A 24,500-nucleotide genomic window follows, 5' to 3' on the forward strand; every position below is an offset into this window, starting at 1 on the left:
ACCATTTAGCAGGTGCTTGGGATAACAAGTCATTAAATCCATCCTCGTCCCTAATGGACACATGTCTCTGAAGGGGTTTAGTAGCTCTTTGAAAATACATCAACAGGACTTCAAAGGGTGATATTATTGGCTGTTAATGGTAACTGAACACCACTCCAGTATATTGCTGTGACCATCACTGCATATGGCTAACAGCAGGATCACGCTGACCAGCCTACAACACAGGCAGGGTTCACTGACCCCTCAGCAGGCACTTGCCATCACTTGTACATCAAGCAGGGTTCACTGCAGGTTCCCCAGTTTAAGATGGTTTCATGACCTTGAAATCAGGTACATCACTGAGTTTAACCCATGACATTAGAACTAGGCATTATAACAGTATCCTTGTATTCAAACTGTCAATATGATGAATCAGTTTGCAGGCACAACTGAGCCTTAGTGGGGTCAGTTTGGGATACAAGCCAAACAAAACCTTACATGAATATGGAATCCAGACAACTTTATAGACCATACATATGGCTGTACTTGAAATATGTATTTCGCTATAAAGACATGATGATTCATTCTTCTGAAAAAGCTCTTTTCAACCGTTCTATTGCAAGACAATCAATACTTTGAAAATAGCAAGTATCTTTTTAGCAAAAATTTATAATGCACCAGATTTCACATGACACTACATTATCATTACCCCAATTAAAAGGATCAGTGTGCACATGATTTTTCAATCCCAGCTCCCTGGGGAGTATACAAGTCATACAAAGATTAAAGCTGCCTGCAAGTCACCAGAAAGTTAAAAGACAACACTACCATCTCATTCTACCTGTTACCCATTAACTGCAAGGTGAACAGTGAGTGACTACCATCTCATCCTACCATTTACCCATTAACTGCAAGGTGAACAGTGAGTGACTACCATCTCATCCTACCATTTACCCATTAACTGCAAGGTGAACAGTGAGTGACTACCATCTCATCCTACCATTACCCATTAACTGCAAGGTGAACAGTGAGTGACTACCATCTCATCCTACCATTTACCCATTAACTGCAAGGTGAACAGTGAGTGACTACCATCTCATGCTACCATTACCCATTAACTGCAAGGTGAACAGGTGAGTGACTACCATCTCATCCTACCATTTACCCATTAACTGCAAGGTGAACAGTGAGTGACTACCATCTCATCCTACCAGTTACCCATTAACTGCAAGGTGAACAGTGAGTGAGTTTAGTTTTACACCTTTTTTAGCAATATTCCAGCAATATCACGGCAGGGGACACCAGAAATGTGCTTCACACATTGTATCCATATAGAGATTGGAACCCGGGTCTTTGGTGTGACAAGCGAACACTTTAATCACTAGGCTACCCCACCACCCCTCAAGGTGAACAGAGGTATATTCTGAAGAAATTGACTTGAATAAGAAGACCACACATTTGTTACATGTGCTTCAGTGTGGATCAGAACTGAAGCCCTTGAAACGCTCAGGTGAGGTGAGGTGAAGTGAGGTGAATTTGGGTTTAACATCGTGCTTGAGAATATTTCGCTCATATGACGACGTGCATGCGTGTGTATATGTATATGCGGCTGCTTGTACTAGCCCAGACTTAAGCTGGTTTAATAGTGCTAGCCCACTGAGAATACATGCCGCAGTGAAGCATAAATACCCCACTCAGACACATTATACTAACTCCGAGCCGACCAGTCCTTGTACCCATTAATGCCGAGCGCCAGGAAGAGACCAACAAGTACCATATTTTAACGTCTTTTGGTATGACGCGGTCAGGGATCGAACCCGCGACCTTCCGCTCTCTGGGCGGACACTTTTACCACTACACCACGGAGGCGGTTGAAACGCTCAGGAGTTACACCCTATTACAAACAGCAGTTTACAATAGCTTTTCCCATTGGACTATTTTGGTTAATAGCAAGCAAAGTCACAATCTGAGGAAAGAAATGCTTAGTTCTCATTCTGACCATTCTGTCACAGGCGATCAAATCACAGTATTGTTGGTATACCAGAATTATTTGTGCTGATTAACCTAGAACCTGTACAAAAATCATTCACAAAAGATGTTTTAGAAGTGACGGATAAAATGGCAGAATAGAACGGTGGAAATTTGCTGTCATCTTGTTATTCCCTATTACAATGGGCCCGTACAATCATTCAAACACTTTAGCTCACAACATACCACAAAGCATACTGCAACACACACATATGTGTACATATCTACAGACTGCAATATATTGCATTACAAAATTCTTTGCCCAAACTGTAACAAACCAAAGTCTGAGTTATTGCATGAGGTTTACCAACTGACAGACCATAAGATAGCCTTGACCTGAACATCATAGAACATGGCTCACTGACCATGTAGCAGGTGCTTGTGTTTATTTGCGCAGCCCCCTAAATCCTCCCAAGACCCCTTGTGGCGGACTATTTCACAATAGAATGACCATGCCAAAACACAAATCCCTTCATCGATTCACAGGTTGGATGTAAGACTGGAATGTAAAGAAGATTCATAATGGTTCATTCACCAAATGTCTGCAGGTTGTTCTGTTTATTTTCCATAAGGGACGTACCCAGGTGTATTGTGGGAGGTTCAAGTAGTCAATCTGGCTTGTAAACCTCATGCATTGGACTGTTTCAAAGCACTTATGATAAAAATTTCTTAAATTGGCCTGTTCTTACAATGACAATATTTTTTCAGTTATGTTCTAGAATGCCCAATGTACATTTTTGTTTCCACTTTTCCACTGTGTATAGATTAATATTTTATATCCTTATCACTCAAATGGCTTCTACACATCCAAACTGACGTGGAACACGTAAGAAAACTGAACATGAATTATTGTGTTGTTTGTACAAATATTCCCAGAAGACTGTTCTTGAAACATACTGCTATCCCTGCCAACATGTCCAAATCCAGGGCTACAACCGATCAAACCAATAGATGTACTGACATTGAGCACAGTCTAATCTTAATACATCATTGACGAGTGAGTGAGTGAGTGAGTGAGTGAGTGAGTGAGTGAGTGAGTGAGTGAGTGAGTGAGTGAGTGAGTGAGTGAGTGAGTGAGCATGGTTTTACGCTGCTTTTAGCAATATTCCAGCAATATCTTGATTGAATCAAACCCAGGTCTTCAATGACAAGTATTTATCAAAGTCGTGACTTTAACCATTGAGAAGCTACCCAACCACCCCTCATTGACAAAGTATTTATCATTGAGTGACACTGTATACAGCTGACAAATGTTTTTATATGAAAAACATGCTTTTTTTAGCAATATTCCAGAACAACATCTATTGCAATGGTAAAAAACAAGTATGCTTTCAATCTGTGACAGTATTGTCAAAACATATTGACTCAATTCCTGTATTGCCTTCAGCAATCAATTCGGTGGGAAACAACAGAAATGACCTGCACACATTTTACCTACTGTGGAATTGCATTTGACTTACTGACTGACTGAGTTTGGTATTACGTCGCTTTTAGCAATATTCCAGCAACATCACGGCAGGGGACACCAGAAATGGGCTTCACACATTGTACCCATGTGGGTATTCGAACCCAGGTCTTCGGCGTGATGAGCCAACGCTTTGACCACTAGGCTACCCCACTGTCCGTGAATTGAATTTGAACCTGGGTCTTCAACATAACAAAAGCTTTAACCACAAGGCAACACCCCCACCCGTTATATACGAAGATGTCAAGTCTGTTGGAATTACATCTTGCAAACAAATGTTTACAACTGAATACATCATCATGATGTCCATGACGTTGATCACTGGATTGTCTGGTCCAGACTTGACTATTTACAGATCACCACCATATTGCTGCAATATTGCTAAGTGTGTCATTAAACAACAAACAAACAAAACAAAATAAGATAAAATATAATTATTGCAAAAATCATTCCATTAAGGATACACACAATGCTTTATTATGACCAAGAATTTACTACACTCTAAAAAAAAAGAACAATTCCTAATAATTTTCACGAAAAGAAGTCCTGAATTAATTTCCAATATATGTCACCATCTTTACAACTATATCTTACCATAGTCTCCTCATATATCATTTCCATGTCATTATACCACATGATTTCTAAAAAATTGTTATAATGTACATCATTTATGTGTGAAATGTATTTATATTTTTTGTACCTGCTGTGTTTATATTTGTAGTTTATAGAATATTGCCACTGTTTCTTCATGGAATGCTATGCAATAAATATCTTATCTTATCTCAAGGATGATAAGCAATTTTGCAGACATACACACATTATCTCATCAACATACAATCTAATAAAGTGATAAAAAAACAATCACATTCCATAAGGGTCTCATCCACAGCTGATGAGAGATGAGGGATGGGAAGTGATCCTCCCCAGCATCAGTTTGTGGAGAACATGTGTTGACCTGCAGGGTCAGGTAATCAGAGATCACAGGACCCCAACACTAACATACACAGATGTTACAGTACACATCCAAGCCGTGGATGGGAGGGGCTGAGCTACATGGGCCACATGTGGTATTGTCAGTCAACTGAGGGGCATCTGTCAGCACCCTGATGTAGTGGTATCAGAAGGAGCATGCACACTGAAACAGGATACTCTCGGGGCATGAAGCACATTTTTTGTTTATAATCGCAGTGTAACACACACAAGGACTGATAACAATCTATTCTCTGGCATTGTCCTTCAAATGATGGTCAGTTCCCAAACCTTCTGAGCCTGGTAGCTAGGACCAGGTTCCTTGTATCATTTTCAGTTGATTTCAGTGTTATAATATGAGTCATATTTCTGTGCTTACAAAATCAAACAAACTTGTACTAGACTCTGGTTTCGGGCTATTGGCTGACTGCCTGAGTATTGATTTACGCCGCTTTTAGCAATATTCCAGCAATATCATGGCAGGGGACAACAGAAATGGGCTTCACACATTGTGTCCATGTGGGGAATCGAACCCAGGCCTTCGGTCGTGATAATCGAACACTTTAACCACTAGGCTACCCCACCACCCACTATTGGCTGAAATCACATACTCCAGGGTTCAAATTAAGCAAACGGGTCCTTGTCGTAAGCCAAATATTAAAGAGTAAGGGTTATCAGAGTTCCTGGTTTCAAAACCTAAAGGACCATACCTGAAGTCCTCCAGGACCTCTTAATTTCAAACACGGCATGATACAGATGACTTTTATAAGGCTTAGGATAGATGCAACTCTATCCACTGCAGTTGACACTAGTCAAGGCTCTTGCACTTAAGACATACAATACCATTTTAGCCAATATTTGTTAATTCTTTGACATGAGGGGCAGCGGGGTAGCCTCGAGGTTAAACATGGCCCAGGTTTGATTCCACACATGGGTACAATGTGTCACAGTGTGAAGCCCATTTCTTGTGTCACCCGCCGTGATATTGCTGGAATATTGCTAAAAGGGTCATAAAACTTAACTCACTCACTCGCTAACTCACTCTTGTACTTGAGACATTCAATACCATTTTTGCCAATATGAGTTAAGTCAAAGACCTAAATGTAGTAGTAAATCCAATATTAGATGGTTAACAACCTATTTGGTCCACCATTAGGTAGCTCACTGAAACAATTCATGAAAACTAGAAAGTTTTAACTTGGCAGGTCACTGAGATGATGTTGTATACACACAATAACTATATCAAAGTCAAGGGTAGGAGTATATCAAAGCTGTTCCCACCATTCATTTATCACTTAATTGGTTCAGGAGCCATTAGCATGTAAATGATGGTAGGCGTGCCCTGAAAACAGCCAAAAATTATGTCACTTCCGTGTTCCCGATATGTCATCTAATCATGAAAGATAGACAAATAGACTAAGAACTTGTTTGATGTATTTTATTATATCCTAAATTCAGTTTCATCAGAACTATCAAAAGTGCATTTTTCTATTGGTTATCAACTCAAGAATGAGTGAGTGACTTGGGTTTTATGCCAATATTCCAGCAATATCACGGCGGAGGACACCAGAAATAGGCTTCACACATTGTACCCATGTAGGGAATCAAACCCAGGTCTTCACTTGAACATGTTTAACCACTCGGCTACCACACCGCCCCACTAACCTATGAGTGAGTGAGTGAGTATGGTTTTACGCCGCTTTTAGCAATATTCCAGCAATATCACGGCGGGGGACACCAGAAATGGACTTCACACATTGTGCCCATGTGGGGATTCGAACCCGGGTCGACAGTTGCGTAACGAGCCGACGCTTTAACCATTAGGCTACCACACCACCCCACTAACCTATGAATCATGCCGCTGGGAAATAATCAGATGTTCTGCTTGAAGCGAGCGTGAGTAAGTTAAAATTTTACATTGCATTGGCGTTCTGCTTTTAACCAAAATGTGTCTGACTTGGTACATAATAAAAGACCCCAACTAGTGTCATTTTATCAAGGACCCTTATGAAACTGTCATTTCGCTAGAAGCAGCATTGTCATGATGCCATGTTTGTTTTAAACACAATATGACGAAATGTTTAACCTTTATGACTAGTTCAATATTTCAATTCATTATAAACATAAACTATTCATCAAAAATAAATATTCGTATCCATTTACCTAAATTCATGATACATATCGTACTCGCCTCATAATATATTCATTGAAGCAATACTCCCATGTAATATTGACAGTTATGTAGAAACTTCAGTTGTCACATGTAATACAGTCACTCTTGTACGCAATTAAATAGTCATATTCAATATTGTCAATCTTGCACAAAATCAAGTAGTCATGTTATGATGTCCATCTTGCATAAAATCAAGTAGTCATGTTATGATGTCCATCTTGCATAAAATCAAGTAGTCATGTTATGATGTCCATCTTGCATAAAATCAAGTAGTCATATGTAACATTGTCAACCTTGTACGAATTCAAGTAGTCTTATGTAATACTGTCAATCTTGCATAAAATCAAGTAGTCATATGTAATATTGTCAATCTTGCACAAAATCAAGTAGTCATATGTAATATTGTCAATCTTGCACAAAATCAAGTAGTCATATGTAATATTGTCAATCTTGCACAAAATCAAGTAGTCATATGTAATATTGTCAATCTTGCACAAAATCAAGTAGTCACATGTAATATTGTCAATCTTGCATGACTGCGCTGTCATCATGGTCACATCAGGGTATGACACTCCCAAAAACTTCAGCCATATACATGTCTAAATTTTAACCCGAACGTCAGGCAGGTGAATTTGAGAATCTGGCAGTCTGTGTTGAAAATAACCCGTCCATGACAGTCGGGTAGGCAGGTATTTCGAACGCTGGTCACATGTAATAATGCTCACTACAAAGCACTTCCAATAATAACCCTAAGAAAGTGCCAATGGGTTCGTTCCCATAGAAATACACTGGGATCATTAGGATGGTCACATACAATGTACACATGGCATAATGTGTGACTTAAAATGATATAATTACATATACCTTGAGGCTTCGAGCATGAAGTAATAGGTCTAGCTTCACCATTCACTGTTAACATTCATTATGCCTGCAGCTTTTATTTCAGAACTATCCCAATGTAAGGAGGTATCAAGTTGCAATTTGATACATGTAAAGATGGTGAAGTCACAATACGATACACATGAAGATAATGAAATCGTATATATGATATAGTGAAGTTGCAATAAGATACGTATCAAGATAGTTAAGTTGCTAGAACTGGAAGCACAAACATTGCATAAATTACAGCAAACATTAGAGAGAGAGTGAGTTTAGTTTACCCCGCTTTTAGCAATATTCCAGCAATATCACGACGGGGGGACACCAGAAATGGGCTTCCCACATTGTACCCATGTGGGGAATCAAACCCAGGCCTTCGGTGTGACGACCGAACACTTTAACCACTAGGCTACCCCACCACCCCTCAAACATTGGACATTAACCGAAACTAGGCATGAAATAACTACCTGAAGTTGCTGAACTAATGCATATTCATTTGAGTCTGAAATCAAAACCAACAAATTCAAAATAATGCCTTCCTTCGGTATTGAACAGTAATTGGGTAAGAACAAAATCTGAATCTCTGACATTTTAATGATGTCCAAGTTGGCAATTGCTGTCACATTGTAATGACCCACAGTCACATGTGAGTATGGAATGTTTTGGCCTTCACGTCAAAATCGTTCTAAAAAACAACAGGTCTGGCATTTCAAGTTAATTTTTTTTACGCTAATGCATTCTAAGCCAATTGGTGATAGGGAATGTCATATCTTCACCCGAGACATTTCATTTTCAGAAGCCATATCTCATCTCGGAGCTATCATCAGATAATTAATAAATTCCTATACGTAATGCACTATCCAACACATTTGCCAAGGTTACGCAGAACAAATGCCAACATGTCTCTCAGACAAACGTGATAGCATAACATACACAACTCACAACAAGTAAGAAAGATGACACTGTTTTAAAAATACCAAACAAACCCAAACAATTCAATCAAGCCGATATCATTAACAGTTAACACAAATCTTGAAGAAAAAAACCCACTGCAGCCATCCATCTCTGCCAAACAATAACCAATGCCTGCCGCGGTTAAAATGAAAGCCGTGTACTCACTCCTCCCCATAGATATTGTATACACATTAGCTCCTGTTGAGATCCAGGTTGGTAATAGCTCTGCCACTATCCCAGTGAACAGTTCCCGATCACTTTCCCTCTCCCAAGCAGCCCTTGGGCCATGTTATGATCGTGTGAGCCACACCTGCCTCCGTCATCACACCATCAAACATGCATTTCACACACCTCTGCTCAACAGCTCATGATCATATATAAATATAGATATTACAAATATACACATCTACATGTAAAAGTCTATGTCATTCCTATTAATAAGATAATCATTAAACAGTCTGGGCCAAAAAATGTCGTGGCCACTGGCCCATTTACTGTTATTACATCGCAGCTTTTAAATTAACTTGATGTTTGAGTGAGGTGAGATGAGGTGAGGTGAGGTGAGTGGTTGAGCAAGTGAGCGGATGGGTGAGTGAGTGAGTGAATGAACAAGTGAGTTAGTTTTTTACACCACTATTTATCAAAATTTCAACAATATCAAAGTGGGTGACATCAGAAATGGGTGTGACACATTGTAGCCATGTGGAGAAATGAATGTCTCTTCTGTGTAATTAGCTAACACTTTAACCTTTAGACTACCCATTGCCTCTCAACTTTTAAAATTTGAAGTTTGACAAGGTCCCCTCAACTTTCATGTTGAACACTGGACAATTTTGAACACTGGACAAAATATAATTGGTTGAGCTCACTCAGTGAGTGAGTGAGTTGGGGTTTACGTCGCTTTTGCAATACTGTACCCGTGAGCTTACTCAGCTGAACAGAATTTTACTAGACATCAGGCTTCAAGATGGAGACTAAAGTTGTATGTGGTATGACACATTTACTAATTTCACACCAACAAAATATATTATTACTTCTAGCAAAAGTTACTCATCTTTGACTGTAAAAGGGACATAAAGAAAACATATGAGAGTGTGCAATTAAAGAAGTGTATGCTCTATACATGAGTTATGCTATTGTCAAGCCCCAATGTGTAACTGTATAACTATGTAACAGTCAAAATTGGACCAGACTAAAGCAGAATCACTCCACTTCTATCCTGGCATTATAGCTGCTATTCCATGTTAAATGTCCAAAAGAATTTATTCCCAAAATTACAAAATAGTAAACAATGAGAATATATTGTTTATGACAACCAACATTGTCACTTGCCATAAATACAAAAAACCTGATGAAGCCTTACTCTAATATTAGTGTTAATTAGTGGTGGTCCAATTGATTGAAATAATTGAAGATTGGTCGTAATGACTAAACGACCAAGCAATCGATCACATTTTGTCATAATCGAACACAAACAATTTTGGAACACTTGTTTGCATTGACAATATTTATCACAAGGTTGGTTTTGTTTGTTGTGTTTCATAAGCACTACAAGCTCGTTCCAAGTCATGATTAAAATTTATCTTGAAGACTCCAGGAAATTCATGTTCCTAACATATTAGTCATCCTTTAAAGAAATGAAATTTGCCAAAACAACCGAAAGAACTACATGTATTTTTCTTTATTTTGTGTACATTAACAAACATAACCAGGACAATTTGATAAATAACGCTAACCAACTATTTTTGATGATTGATCGGTTGTAATGAACCAATCATCAATTATAGGATTTTAACCAATTCCCAAAACTAGTGTTAATAAACATACATGTCTCTGAACAAAGGTTTTCAGGGCTTCCTACAATCACTGTGAACATGAAAAAACATGTAAAAAAGTAAATCAAAGTTTCTTTATTTGTATGACTGAGAGACAAGCCTGAACCTCTTGTACTACACACATAAGCATGACTAGGACAACATGACAAGCATTGAAACGTGACCTATTTCAAGATCCTGAATCTAATGAGGTCAAGGGTCAAGTGACAGTGACACCCAACATAAGCCATCAATAATGACAGGAGGAGGACACGAAATTTCAGGAAGTCCTACTAGAGCTTTGTACATTACTGTACATGAAAGCAATAGCCTCATTAAAAAAAATATTTAGGGTTGACAATTAAAAATTTTGACTGTCAAATACACTCTTCTCACATCCATTTCATTGCATGGGTTGCTGAGACCAATTCTAACCCAGATCTTCATGGTCTGTCCAAACTGGATGCATAAGCTAAATTAAGATATGTGCTCTTTCAGTATCTTCTGCATTACAAAATAACAATATTTATGTCTCTTCATCAACATCATTGTAGTGATTATTTTCAGCTTTCACTCCTAATGACAAACCTTAATTTCCAAAACGCATGATTCAGAAATTGTAAAGCATAATTCACACTTGCTTTGGCATGTTCATGAACACTTAATATTCTGGCAGAACATAATTAACTGATAATTAGTTTTAGATCAGTGGAAACTGGTCACGATAGTTTTCAGCTCTTGGCCGTGGGAAACACTCCTCTCTAACCAGTGAGGTTAATCACAAATAACTGCATTTCATTGGCTCAGTCATTACTGGTAAATAAGATACCTTGCAACTCAGCTAGTATCATCCTTCATTCCACTATCCCTTTCACTAGCCAAAAGCTAAGGTAAATTTCACCTGATCATTGGCATATAAATCACGGGAGAGCCATGTATTTGTAATGAGCAAAGACTGACCGACTGACTGAGTTTTGGTTTTACGCCGCTTTTAGCAATATTCCAGCAACATCACGGCGGGGGACACCAGAAATGGGCTTCACACATTGTACCCTAGACTAAGGCTTAGTCTCTGAATATATATAATTTTGATAGTAACAAACAAGCCCATTTATATTGAAAAGGAGCCCTAGGGAGACCAGAGATTCAGAACCTGCGGAAATCTAGACTTGCTTTATTTAGGGCTTTAGCACTGCAAAGAGGGCTTGGCGGTAGGGAAATTAATGTGGTTCAGGGACTGTGAGACAGACTAATTGTACCCATGTGGGAATTCAACCTGATCTTGGCATATAAATTGAGCCATACCCGCGTAATGAGCAAAGAGGCGAAACACTCAAGTCAGCATGCTGCCATATAGCTGTAATATTGCTGAGTGTGGCGTAAAACTAAACTCACTCGCTCACTTAAGCCAGCAATAATGACAAAGTGACACAATGGTTTGTTTGTTGTGTCATGCCGCACTCAGCAATATTCCAGTTATATGTCAGTGGTCTGTAAATAATTTAATCTGGACCAGACAATCAAGTGATCAACAGCATGAGCACCAATTTATGTAAATGGATATAATGATGTGTCAACCAAGTCAGCGACACTGACAACCCAATCTCGTTAGTCACCTCTTACGATAAGCATGGGTTGCAAACCCAGATCTTCAGGGGTTTCCACAATGGTAAAGCAGTTGAAGATTGTAAAATAAGCATAGTCACATACTGGTCTCAGAAATATTCCTGGCTGCAAAACAGCTGATGCACTACCACACAATCTTATCGCATCTTTTTACTACATGAATATGTAAAGGTCGTACTGCAAAGGCTGCTGGTGAGTAAAAATATCCACTCTCAACAACAGTATGTACATCATAGAAGCACTAGCAGGTGAGTGAGTGAGTGAGTGAGTGAGTGAGTGAGTGAGTGAGTGAGTGAGTGAGTGAGTGAGTGAGTGAGTGAGTGAGTGAGTGAGTGAGTGAGTGAGTGAGTGAGTGAGTGAGTGAGTGAGTGAGTGAGTGAGTGAGTGAGTGAGAGAACGAGTGTTACACTGCTACATCTACATTCCAACAATATCACGAGGGACATCAGAAATGAGGAATCGAACCTAGATCGTTGGCATGATTAGTTAAGACTAGGCTAACAATTGCCCCTTACCTATAAGATTAGAGGGGCGGTGGGGTAGCCTAGCGGTTAAAGCGTTCGCTCGTCATGCCGAAGACCAGGGTTCGATTCCCCACATGGGCACAACGTGTGAAGCCCATTTCTGGTGTCCCCCGCAATATATTGCTGGAATATTGCAAAAAGCGGCGTAAAACCCAACTCACTCACTCGCTATAAGATTAGAGTTATGACAAGTATGTGAGTGGAGGTAAGTCCCAGCATGAACTGTAGTTCTTGAGTAACATTATGGCAAGTTAACCTGAAACTGACAGGAAAGCCCACAGGAGGGCAGATGTTTACCTGTTAGCTAAAGCCACAAACACAGGAAAAGAGAAAATAAACCAAGGATATTAATCAGCACGGATCTTTGATTTGACCTTAGATCATCAGATCCTGGCTCTGTTATGGGATGTAACTCTGCACAAACAAACAAAGCCCTGACACAGGAGGAAAATGTGAAGGTCATTCTGGTCACAGAAATATGACTGCTATATGATCCTGTTTACTCTTACTGAAGTTGCAGGGTTTTCTTGAATTTTAATTATTTAAGTCATATGCGTAACAAGTGAAAAAGCATTATTAGCTAGGTATCCTGTAATTTGTACACTGGAGAATCTAGTTGAACAATATGTCCCACTGGGCAGTGTTCACGAATAGCGTCTGACCCTCTGACAAATCCGGCAGATTCGCCAACTGTCCGATAGAAGTCTACAACCCACTGGCCCCAGTGTCTGACTATGTTTCACAATGACTTTGACTGAAGTGGTTATATGTGACATGTCATGTGACACTTGTTTGCTGTTAATAAATAATTTCAATGCCAATTATAAGAAATGTTAAATCTGAAATGTATGTTTAATTTTATTCTATGGGTCCTTTGAATTTTCAATGAGTCAGACAGACATCTGAAACTTACAGGACCCAATGTCCTGTTACTTTGAAACACCATTCGTGAACACTGCACTGGGTGCACCCCAATCTGGAATAGTTTGAAGTGGCTCTATATACCACAATAAAACATGCAATGGATGAATGTGATGTTGAAGTCTCCCCTAAATCACAAAAAACACTCGACTCCCATGCTTAATTTCAATACTGCATTCACTAAATCCTTAACTTCAAGAGGTTTAATACTGATTTAAGTATGTAAAGGTTACTTATTTGTAAACATAAAAATGACGGACCCCAGGGATTGGGAAAGGCAGGGGCCATGGGCCATTTTGCACATTAGAATACAAAATGGCCCATTAAAATTGTGAAGTTTACTATTGATATAAGGGAAGTGGCCCATTCTAAATTCAGAAAATGGCTAATAATCCTGAAAATGGCCCATTGTGAAAGTTCTGTATCCCAATCCCTGCGGACCCCAAACCAAGTTTCCCTGTTTGGAACTTGGATGCGTTGCCATCACTTAAGATTCTTTGGATACAAGGCCTCAGGGCATCACTTAGAGAATAAATGCTGTTATAAGTTACAGTCAGTATATTCACATACTTATCACTGAGGCATGGAGGCATGATCAAATCTAGACCAGACAAACCAGTGACTGACAACAGGCATGGTTAATGCCTCCGGCTACAATGACACAACCATCAAGGTCATACACATAGTACCGAATGAGTCAAAATCTTCTCAGCGTACCAATCGAGTTCAACACTTGTAATATTTCTTGATAAACTGTATTAGCTTAACTGTTATAAACATACTTGACTATTCATCCATGCATAATGTAGTCTGTGACTTCATTCACTTGCCACAGTTCCAGTCTCATCTCTCTGATCTAGTAAGCTGGGTACTAAGCTCATCAAATATCATGCAATATGTTAACACTACAATGTACTACACATGATGAGCCCAAATGTTGGGATCGTGCCTTGTGGCTATTCTGGAATAAGGTCTCTTGTTTTTAACTTATTTAACTAATGCCACTTCAGGATGTACCAACAAAATATCCCAAACATTCTGGACTTTGCATTTGGTGATGGTAAAATCATCATGTCGGTTGTATGAAGTGCAATGATGAGTAACCACCCACTTAAGTTTAAACTCTTTGAAAAGTATAATAACACATGTGCATTCCTTACGGGAGAAGTGCCAACGTAGCTTGTGGAGAACTAGGGTTACTGTTTTGTGACTAGTAAAAAATATTACAAATCTTGCCAGATATCATTTGCTTGATAACAGTGTTAGAATCTACACCAAAACTTTGCATCTATTACAATAAACAAGTTGGGTATCCTTAAAAAGTGTTGCTCTTCCTCATACCAGCTTCTAAATGCCACTTAAAGTACTGAGTGAGTAAAGTTTTACGCCGCACTCAGCAATATTCCAGTTATATGGCTGCAGTCCATAAATGATCGAGTCTGGACCAGATAATCCAGTGATCAACAGCATGAGCATCGATCTATGCAATTGGGATACGATGACATGTGTCAACCAAATCAGCAAGTCTGACCACCCAATCCCATTTGTCAGCATGCTTATCGGTATAACGTAAGATATTAACATATTCCTTCCAGCAAAGTTAGACTAACATAAGTCGGAAAGAAATCTTATTTAAAATATATATTAACATTAACATGAATATTCAAGTGGATTCCAGGACAATTGTTAAATTCAGTAAGAGAGTGATTCTAGGTTTATGCCACACTCTGCAATATTCCAGCTATATGGCGGCGGTTTGTAAATAATATTGCCTGGACCAGACAATACAGTGATCAACAGCATGAGCATTGATCTATGAAATTGGGATACGAAGACATGTGTCAACCAAGTCAGCGAGCCTGACCATCCGATCCCGTTAGTCGCCTCTTACGACAAGCATGGGTTACTGAAGATCAATTCTAAACTGGATCTTCACAGGTTACTTAAAGAAGTCCAGATAACCAGATTAGAATCCAAATTCATTTATTCCTGTTCCTTATCATAATCCAACAGACAGTGCAGGAATATTAACTAAAAAACCAAGGACAAATCTGCTCAACATTCCCCTGGCAAATATATTTCGATTCAGGACTAACTCGTCCATGTCATTTGTCTCAAATATCAAAAAACTAATTAACAAACAGACCTTGATTAGGTTACCATTGTTTACCTAACTAATTAGCTGCTCCACAATGGCCTACTCTGACCAGTCACTAATTAGTAACACACAGCTCTTCCTTTACCCTCCCCACAGGCTCTCCACCACCAACTGACAACAGAGGTGCTTAATAACAAGGCCAGTAATCCTATCAGCTGGGGTATCAGTGACGCTCAGTGTGTGTATTACATCCCATTAGGATGATGTAAGCTCAAGTATCTCAAGTAACACCACAATATACACCAAATGACATAACTCAAACCCACAATTAAGTTCAAAGGTTAACTTTCCTCAAACCCAGTGGTCTATGTACACATGTACACAGGGACTGCCGTGAAGAAACACACATGCCTACACTGTAGGCATCTACCTGGAGTAACTATGACACTCAGTCCTGTGCATAGACTTACCTTGAAACTCTAGGTAAAAAATTATGGCGACCATGTCATGAACAAGAACAGGGTCCCAGTCATGAGCATGAAGGTTTTGTTCGTTGTTTAATGCCACACAATATTCTAGCCATATTATGTAAATGATTGTGTCTGGACCCTACAATCCAGTGATCAACATTATGAGCATCGATCTACACAATTGGGACACAATGACATGTGTCAAGAAGTCAGTGAGCTTGACCCTCGATCCTGTTTGTAGCCTCTTACAAGAATCATGGGTTGCTAAGGACCAGTTCTAACATACATCTCCACGAGTTTGACCATGGAGGTCCAAGGCATGAACACGAAGGGTCCAAAGTGTGAACATGGGGTTTCAAAGCATTAACATCGAGATCCCAGGATGGCAACATGTGGCAGACCTTCCTGATATTATTTGACTGCACATGCTCATAAGCCTTAGTCTATTATATATTTAGATTTCAGTAAATCAGCCACTGATACTGAAACTTATTTCTCAATAGAACAAGAAATGTCTGTGTATGTGACATGCAATCTACAATTTTAATTTGTTTAATGGAACCAAACAGCAAATTGTTTTTTGCTCCCCGAGGACTCACAATGTAAATTATTTGCACCCATTGATCCTGTATACAGGATGCTATGTTTTGTCCAACCCATGCCACAGGTATCACCTAAACTGTATTCAAGCCTAGAATGTAAACGATGTGGACAGTGACAATGATCATTAACAGAGCACCCCTCAACAAGTTTGGAATTACACCAACTCTCAGGTTACCTCTCAATATGATGAAGGGAGAGTGTATTACAGATTTATGCCCCTTTCCAGTCGTGGTCTATAGTCTGAAGCTTACAGAATGTTTGTGATGTTTCTGGCATGTGCAGTATATCACTTCATTCATGAACAAACTGTCATAGTAAAGCATTTCCCTATTTTCATGCAACATACCATTGTATATGAAAGTAAAAATCAACATTCTCACTGAAAAGTCACCTTGTAAAACACCCATCTCTACAGTTGGAACACCTAAGCATGGCAGTACTGACTGTTCAGTTAACAAAATGACAGTGTTTCTACTTACATGACTATTAGCAATCCTGCAAATACTTGCAATATTTTCATTAGTAGTCAAATATTGAATAAACAGTCAACTGCAATTCCTTTGGCTTCAGCCATGATCAATGTGTCTTTTGTCAAAATAGATATCCCGTGAAGGTCCGGGTTAGAATGTGCCTTCCGTAACCCATGCTTGTCGTAAGAGGCAACTAACGGGATCGGGTGGTCAGGCTCGCTGACTTGGTTGACATATGTCATCGGTTCCCAATTGCACAGATCGATGCTCATGCTGTTGATCACTGGATTGTCTGGTCCAGACTCAATTATTTACAGGCTGCAGCCATATAGCTGGAATATTGCTAAGTGCGGCATAAAACTAAACTCACTCACTCACTCCAAAATAGATATGCTTTAACAGTACTAGACCTTACTGACCATCATCTTGAACTCCCTAACAGTTCATATTGGGGGCGGTGGGGTAGCCTTGTGGTTAAAGCATTCGCTTGTCACGCTGAAGACCTGGGTTCGATTCCCCACATGGGTACAATGTGTGAAGCCCATTTCTGGAAGTCCCCAGCCGTGATATTGCTGGAATATTGCTAAAAGTGGCGTAAAACTAAACCCACTCACTCACTTATAATGCCTTCCTGAAAAAACAATTACTGAGGTCAATCCCTTTTTGGGACTAGTGTGACCATTGAGTCCTGTGTCCCAAATCAGAGTCCAGTAAAATATCTGCTTGTTCAATAATCTTAAAGAAAAACACACCTGGTGACTGTGTGGTCAAACATTGATTGTCGTAAGCAGCGTCTTAATCCGGTAAATGGATCATGTGGGCAGACTCCACGACTGGGCTAAGTCGGTTAATTTCAGGTAACTGTACACCACTTATTTGTCTGGCTCAGACACACTTATTTACCAATCACAGTGATATTACTGATAAATCAAATGACATTATCACATTACTGACAAAATTGAAAAAGTGCTGACTGCGGCTTTAAAACAAACAAGAGTGAAACAACAAACCCTGACAATGTTTCACTTTTCTCAGAAAAAAGCACTTACAATCCTAACCTTATGCATTGTGAAGGCCATGCAAGGACAATTCTCCCTCCTAATTAAGTATCTTGAGAGTCTGAGTGAGTATGATTTTACACCGCTTTTAGCAATATTCCAGCAATATCACGGCGGGGGACCCCAGAAATGGGCTTCACACATTGTGCCCATGTGGGGTCTTGAAAGTCTGATAAAACACACTAACCCTTTACACATCACAGCATCCATAGAGTAAATTCAACTCCATAACCCATGCAGTTTGACTACAAACTAAGTACAGGCTTTAATTCAAGTTCAAACTTCAATTCTACTGTTACGATTCATCACCTCTGAATCACTGCCTGCCAAATGGCATCATTCGCTGATTCTCATCAATAGATCTCTCTGTGTAAGGAGATATCACCAGCATCAGGAGCATGCATCCTCATTATTTATCCTGCACTGCGTGTATTTATAGAACTCAAGTCATAATCACAGCATGGGATGCCATGCTGTGAGAGCCCCCCTTTGCTGTACTTGCAAGTAGTGAATGATGGACATTCCAAATAGTTTGATGAGGATCAGATCACAAATGAGGATGATTATTCCATAACTATATGCAATGGTTCCATATAATTTCTCTCAAGCATATAATATCTATTCCGCGTAAGGTAACTGTTTCTAAATAATCCCTAACATGTTTCCATAGTTACAAGGCAGCAATGCTGTTCTAATGTTGTCATGAGATGTATACATTTCTCAAAAAAAGATTACAAATGAATTTTTATATGATCAAGGTAAGTTGATATGACATGACATTATGACTCTAGGCATATTAAGTTAAAGAAAAAAAATCAAGTTTTCTTTGTAGTACATATTTCAAATTCACTCATTCGCTCTACTGCATCAACATGATCAAATGACAAAAACACTCTTCCCCTTGTATTGTGCAGACCTGCTTATGCTGATTCAGCAAAATTTACAGTAAAACGTGTCTCTGTACCCTGGCTAATTTCTACCTCCCAAGGTCAGCGTAGATCATTTCTGAATTACCCAATCATCTAAGCTTAAGAATAGGAATATGCTCCCATAGTAATTTTCCCTGGAGACTAATCAAGATATCTGAATGTAAATCAGTTTCTGATGAGCTATTTATGGGCCTTGATTTGTCTCAACAAGCTAGCTTTATGGTGATAGGAATTCAATCAATATTGTCCTTGGTATATTTCCAAATTCTAAAAACTACACTTTGAGAAAAGACAGCATTGCAGACAGGCACGTCATGTCGTGGAAGGTTTTGAATTGTACCATATGGCATTATAGTCATGACACTTGGTATTTCCTCTGTAAATTAAAACATGGCATTGATGATTGTTTAGTTTGTTTATTTATTGTTTAATGCCACACACAGCAATATTTCAGCCACACTGCGCAGTCTGTTAATAATTGAGTCTGGACCAGACACTCCCATGATCAACAGCATGTTTTATGCGTAAAACCATTTCTGGTGTCCCCAGCCGTGATGTTGCTGGAATATTGCTAAAAGCGGCGTAAAACCAAACTCAGTCAGTCAGTCAGTTTCTGCGTAACAAGCAAATGCATCAACCACTAAGCTATGCCACTGCCCCAGACATTACAATGATTATTGGTAAAGTCAAATGTGCCCTTATATACTGGACAAAATAAGTTAGGGATATTGGTATTTTTATGATTGATATATTATCAGTGTGTCACTGAATAAATAGTTCATTATTCATAATTTCAAAATTTACATATATCCCTAACTATTTTTGTCCAGTATAGATCGGACCTGTATGTAGTACCTCGGGTTGACATCAATGCTCACATTCAACAAGTTCTCAGGTCTTTTCCGACTAGTAGATAGATATGAGGAGATAATAACTAGCCCCAGTACATTTTCACTAGTCTCGTACCAACAGACTAGAGTGTATGTCTGTCCCTACAGTACGCCATACGATGCATGCTGGTATGCATTCGTCAACACACCCCGCAACTGACACTGTCATGTATGATTGTTGTAATGACTGACACAATGTAAGTCCATTAACAATGACCTATCACCAACAGGAATCCAAGCCAGTAAGCCAAACCACAATCACAATATGTCATGATCTATCAAACAAAAAGGGAATTATCTAACACTTTGACATGTTGCATAATGCTTACAGCAGAGATGGTATTAGCTCCACAAGATTCCTTGGCTCAAATATTTTAGCTTGTAATGTATGTATTATATTTTGTGTGAAAACATTAACATTCAGAATGATTTATCTCTATATATTTGTAGTATAATGTAATCTTGGCACAGCAGTTAAAAAGTCCAACAATATGCACTGTGTAGATACTTTCCCTTTTAACAGATTTAAAATGTAGGAACACGGAGATGACACAAGTATGGTACTGACAAACCTAGAAATATAATCAGGTTGAACCGGGATTCAAACCAACAATCACAGGTTTCTGGCAAGCCAAGCAAAGCATCAATCAAGGAGTAACATTTAAACAATTTTTATCATTATTCAAATCCACTTGTATTTATGAGGATGCAGATAATAAGACTGAGTGACTGAGTATGGTTTGACACCGGTTTTAGCAATATTCCAGCAATATCACGGATGGGGACTCCAGAAATGGGCTTCACACATTGTACCCATGTGGGGAATCGAACCCGGGTCTTCAGCCTGACGAGCGAATGCTTTAACCACTAGGCTACCCCGCAGATAATAGGAACATAAAAATATATATACTTATTGTGGATCTGTAATTAATAATTAAAATTTGTATAAATGTTATTCCACGATACACCTCTCCACATTGAATTCCAAAGCTTTAGATGACTGTACCACCTGTGCCTCCATGTTGAAGGTGATAGTTGAATATTCTTAATACAGAACATCCTGATAATAATATCTAATGTTATCTAAACATGCTGAAAAGAAGTTCATGTCTGACATCTACAAGAAACAACAGCATAGTTTCCAAAAGCTGCAAATACCTGAGGTATTGCTGGTGCAGGTTAACCAAGGGCTGATCAAATTTCAGGCTTTTAAGGGGTGTTCTAACATGTTATCACTATTCAGGTCATGTTTTAGGTTTCAGTCTGGATTCATGTTGTAGTCAAATGTATTCACAGGAATATAGCAGTGTTCACGAATAGCGTCTGACCCTCTGACAAATCCGGCAGATTCGCCAAGGGTCTGATACTGATAGAAGTCTAAAACCCACCGGCCCCTGTGTCTGTCTGTATATTTCACAATGACTTTGACTGAAGTTGTTATATGTGACATGTGACACTGTTTGCTGTTTATAAATCTTATGTGTGTTAATAATTTCAATGCCAATTATAAGAAATGTTCAGTCTGAAATGTGTGTTTAATTTCATTCTATGGGTCCTGTGAATTTTCAATGGGTCAGACAGACATCTGAAACTTGCAGGACACAATGTCCTGTTACTTTGAAACACCATTTGTGAACACTGATATAGTGCATGGGTAAGTTGATTTTTCGACAGTATTCCAGTTATCACAGTTACATCATGGCTGGCCAGCTTTTTGCCTGAGGGAGGAGAGCTTCAAGGATGTGTGTCATTATATTTAGTACTTTGTGACCCCCACAGCAGAGCCATGGTTGAGACAAACCTAGAAATCTGACCAAACCAGGATTTGAACCTACAATCAAAGATATTTTGCATGTACAGTCAGCTGTGACACCTGGGCCATCTGATACCCTCACAGGTTTTACCTGTATGATACTTTACATTTTATAGGTAAAAGCATCATTTGATCTACTGCCAAATAAAATATAACTTTTGGCTAATAGTGAGTGAGTGAGTTTAGTTTTACGCCGCACTCAGCAATATTCCAGCTATATGGCGGCGGTCTGTAAATAATCGAGTCTGGACCAGACAATCCAGTGATCAACAGCATGAGCATCGATCTGCACAATTAGGAACCGATGACATGTGTCAACCAAGTCAGCGAAACTGACCACCCGATCCCGTTAGTCGCCTCTTACGACAAGATAGTCGCCTTTTTATGGCAAGCACATGGGTTGCTGAAGACCTATTCTACCCCAGATCTTCACGGGTCTTTTCGGCTAATACTAAATAGGTCCTGGCATCCCTCAAGTTTGCTCCTGTATAGTATCTCAGTTTAGGGATCTTCTACATCGTCCGCCTTTGGGGAATGACAAGGGCACAATGACTTCCATCCTTAATTTCAAACACCTTTTTCATATTGGTCAGTGTTGGAAATTACCACGAACGTCGAAGATACCTAGTTATTACTATGATACCTATAGTTTTAACCACAAAGATATATTGTGTCTTAGATTCAAACACTACTGGAGCAAACTCTGATCACCAACTTCCTCTCTTATCGTCCATTATTATTACAACTACTAGTCCTGACAACCTTTCACCATGAGTCTGCTAGTCCCAGACTAGTGGAAAAAAAAGAGGAACTAGTTGCTTTCTCACACAAACCACTAGTCTGAAATGAGCAGTGGACTAGTTACATATGGTCAGTTGTAGTTCATATGATTATGAATAAACTCGTATTCCAGCCAAGGCCACACCTTGGTATTGTGCAAAGTCGTCTAGTTATATGCTGGACTAGGTCAGTGGTGACTTTCCCTGCTGTTGCTGACTAGCAGCCTACTGTTAAATCCTGCTTAGAAACCCTACATCCTGTGATGCATGTTATACAGAACAGATATTAGTCATAATTGGCCTTCTTGATGTCAATATCCAGTTATAGGATTGGCAAGATGAAATGCCTTGCATTACCATAATTGCTACCAGCTTCCACTGTCAGTAGATGTTGCAATGTGTAACATTCAATGTGATACAAGCCATGCTTAAAGGATGCATCATTTCTACATAACCAGACAATATAAAAGCTGGCTGTATATCACAGCATCACATCTCAACAACAGAAACAAATCACTATAATAAACTTAAACAATAAACTCTATTGAAATATATTGAATATATTTAAACGGTTTTTAACAACAATACATCATGATGAATCCTGTTTGCTACTGATAACATTTCAAGATTTAAATACTGAATATGCATCTTTAGACATGAATTGTAAGAATTGGTGTTTTTCAATTACTCAAAATGAGACCACTCATCATGTTAGTAGATGATCAATAGAAAATTTAATAGGGTGTTTTGGTATATTGGATGCACTTCATCAGTGAAACTGAGAAATGCATCACCTCTCTAACCTTATGACAGTCTGTGATGATTAGGCTGACCCATGTCTAGCTGAGTATGACAATCTGACATTCAGACAATGACATTGACAACCGTTACATGACATTTGATGTTTGACAACACAGTTCACTAACGAAAGCTTATGAGTGTCATGTAAATAGGTATTCAAACATAGCAAATAAAAACACAAGCAATGCATCAATATGAGATGAAATCTCTCTCCTGGCGAGAAATCAGTGATAAAACATCATCCCTGTCACATTACTCATAGGCTTGCATGGCTAGACAACACAACGTGCGGGTGTGTTTACGTTGCAAAATCTCAGACCTGTGCAAATAATTTCGCATCGAAAATGGCTAAAATAGCAAGTTCTATTACAGTTAAGCTTACCATTATGTTCGGCAAAAATATTTCCAGACGAAACCCTTGGTTCTTTTGTCTTAGCTTTAGTTTTCCCGGAACTAACCCGAGGTTCCTTCCCCTGTTGGGCTCCCATTATTGGCGAGAGCAGACGAGGCTCCTAAATTAAGCCCTTGCGGCACAGAAGCAGGCATTAATCCATATTTGACACCATCTCCATGTATTTCAACCCGAATCAATGCATACAATATACTCCAATCCACATGGTTGTGTGTAATAGCGTTGCAATTTCAGCGAATATCTCTTTACTTCCTCCCTTATTCGGTCGCCGCCATCTTGACGAATTAGAACACGAAAGCGAGGCCGACAGGCACTAGCTGAACTTTGACCTCCCTTGTCACAGCCAAACGTCGCAGACAAGAAGAGTTTCATTTTTGGTAACCTTCAACATTGTAGTATTTAGTAAAATATGTTTTTGCTGCTTTTTCACATTTACGACTTTAAATATATCTAAATAGCTTCCATGTCACTTTTTCAACGAGGAAGGTGCATGGACCATTTTTACGGCCAACTGGAATCGAACAATAAAACAAGAGAAGATAATAGACAACTTATCGGTTAAGCATGGGGATGTTTAAACATTAATCAAAACAAAAACAAAACCGTGAGAACTCTTCTTTATATTTATCATTTAGTTTGTAATCATAACTTTTCATTCGGTGTAGATATATTATCCAGCTTATCAACATAGATCAAGATTGACACTATATATTTCAGAAAATATTATCTAATTCTTGAACATTTGAGGGTTGGTACACATATACTTTCTATCAAACTGTAGATGATTTGTACAGTCAGCTCTCGTTAATCCGACACTCGTTAATCCGACAATCACGTTAATCCGA

At 39.0% G+C, this 24,500-nt stretch overlaps 1 protein-coding gene across 1 annotated transcript in view; it reads right to left on the reverse strand.

Moving 5' to 3' along the window:
- LOC124269735 (tyrosine-protein kinase Abl-like) overlaps nt 1-23,941 on the reverse strand; it is a 110,910-nt gene extending 86,969 nt beyond the window's left edge. The window contains 1 exon segment of the mRNA XM_046704761.1: nt 23,626-23,941. Within this exon segment, the coding sequence (XP_046560717.1) occupies nt 23,626-23,731 (106 nt within the window). The 5' untranslated portion in view covers nt 23,732-23,941.
- Between the last annotated feature and the right edge of the window lie 559 nt (nt 23,942-24,500).

Source organism: Haliotis rubra, unplaced genomic scaffold (genome assembly GCF_003918875.1).
Source record: "Haliotis rubra isolate DU_JTF1 unplaced genomic scaffold, ASM391887v1 Scf147, whole genome shotgun sequence".
Taxonomy (NCBI): Eukaryota; Metazoa; Mollusca; class Gastropoda; order Lepetellida; family Haliotidae; genus Haliotis; species Haliotis rubra.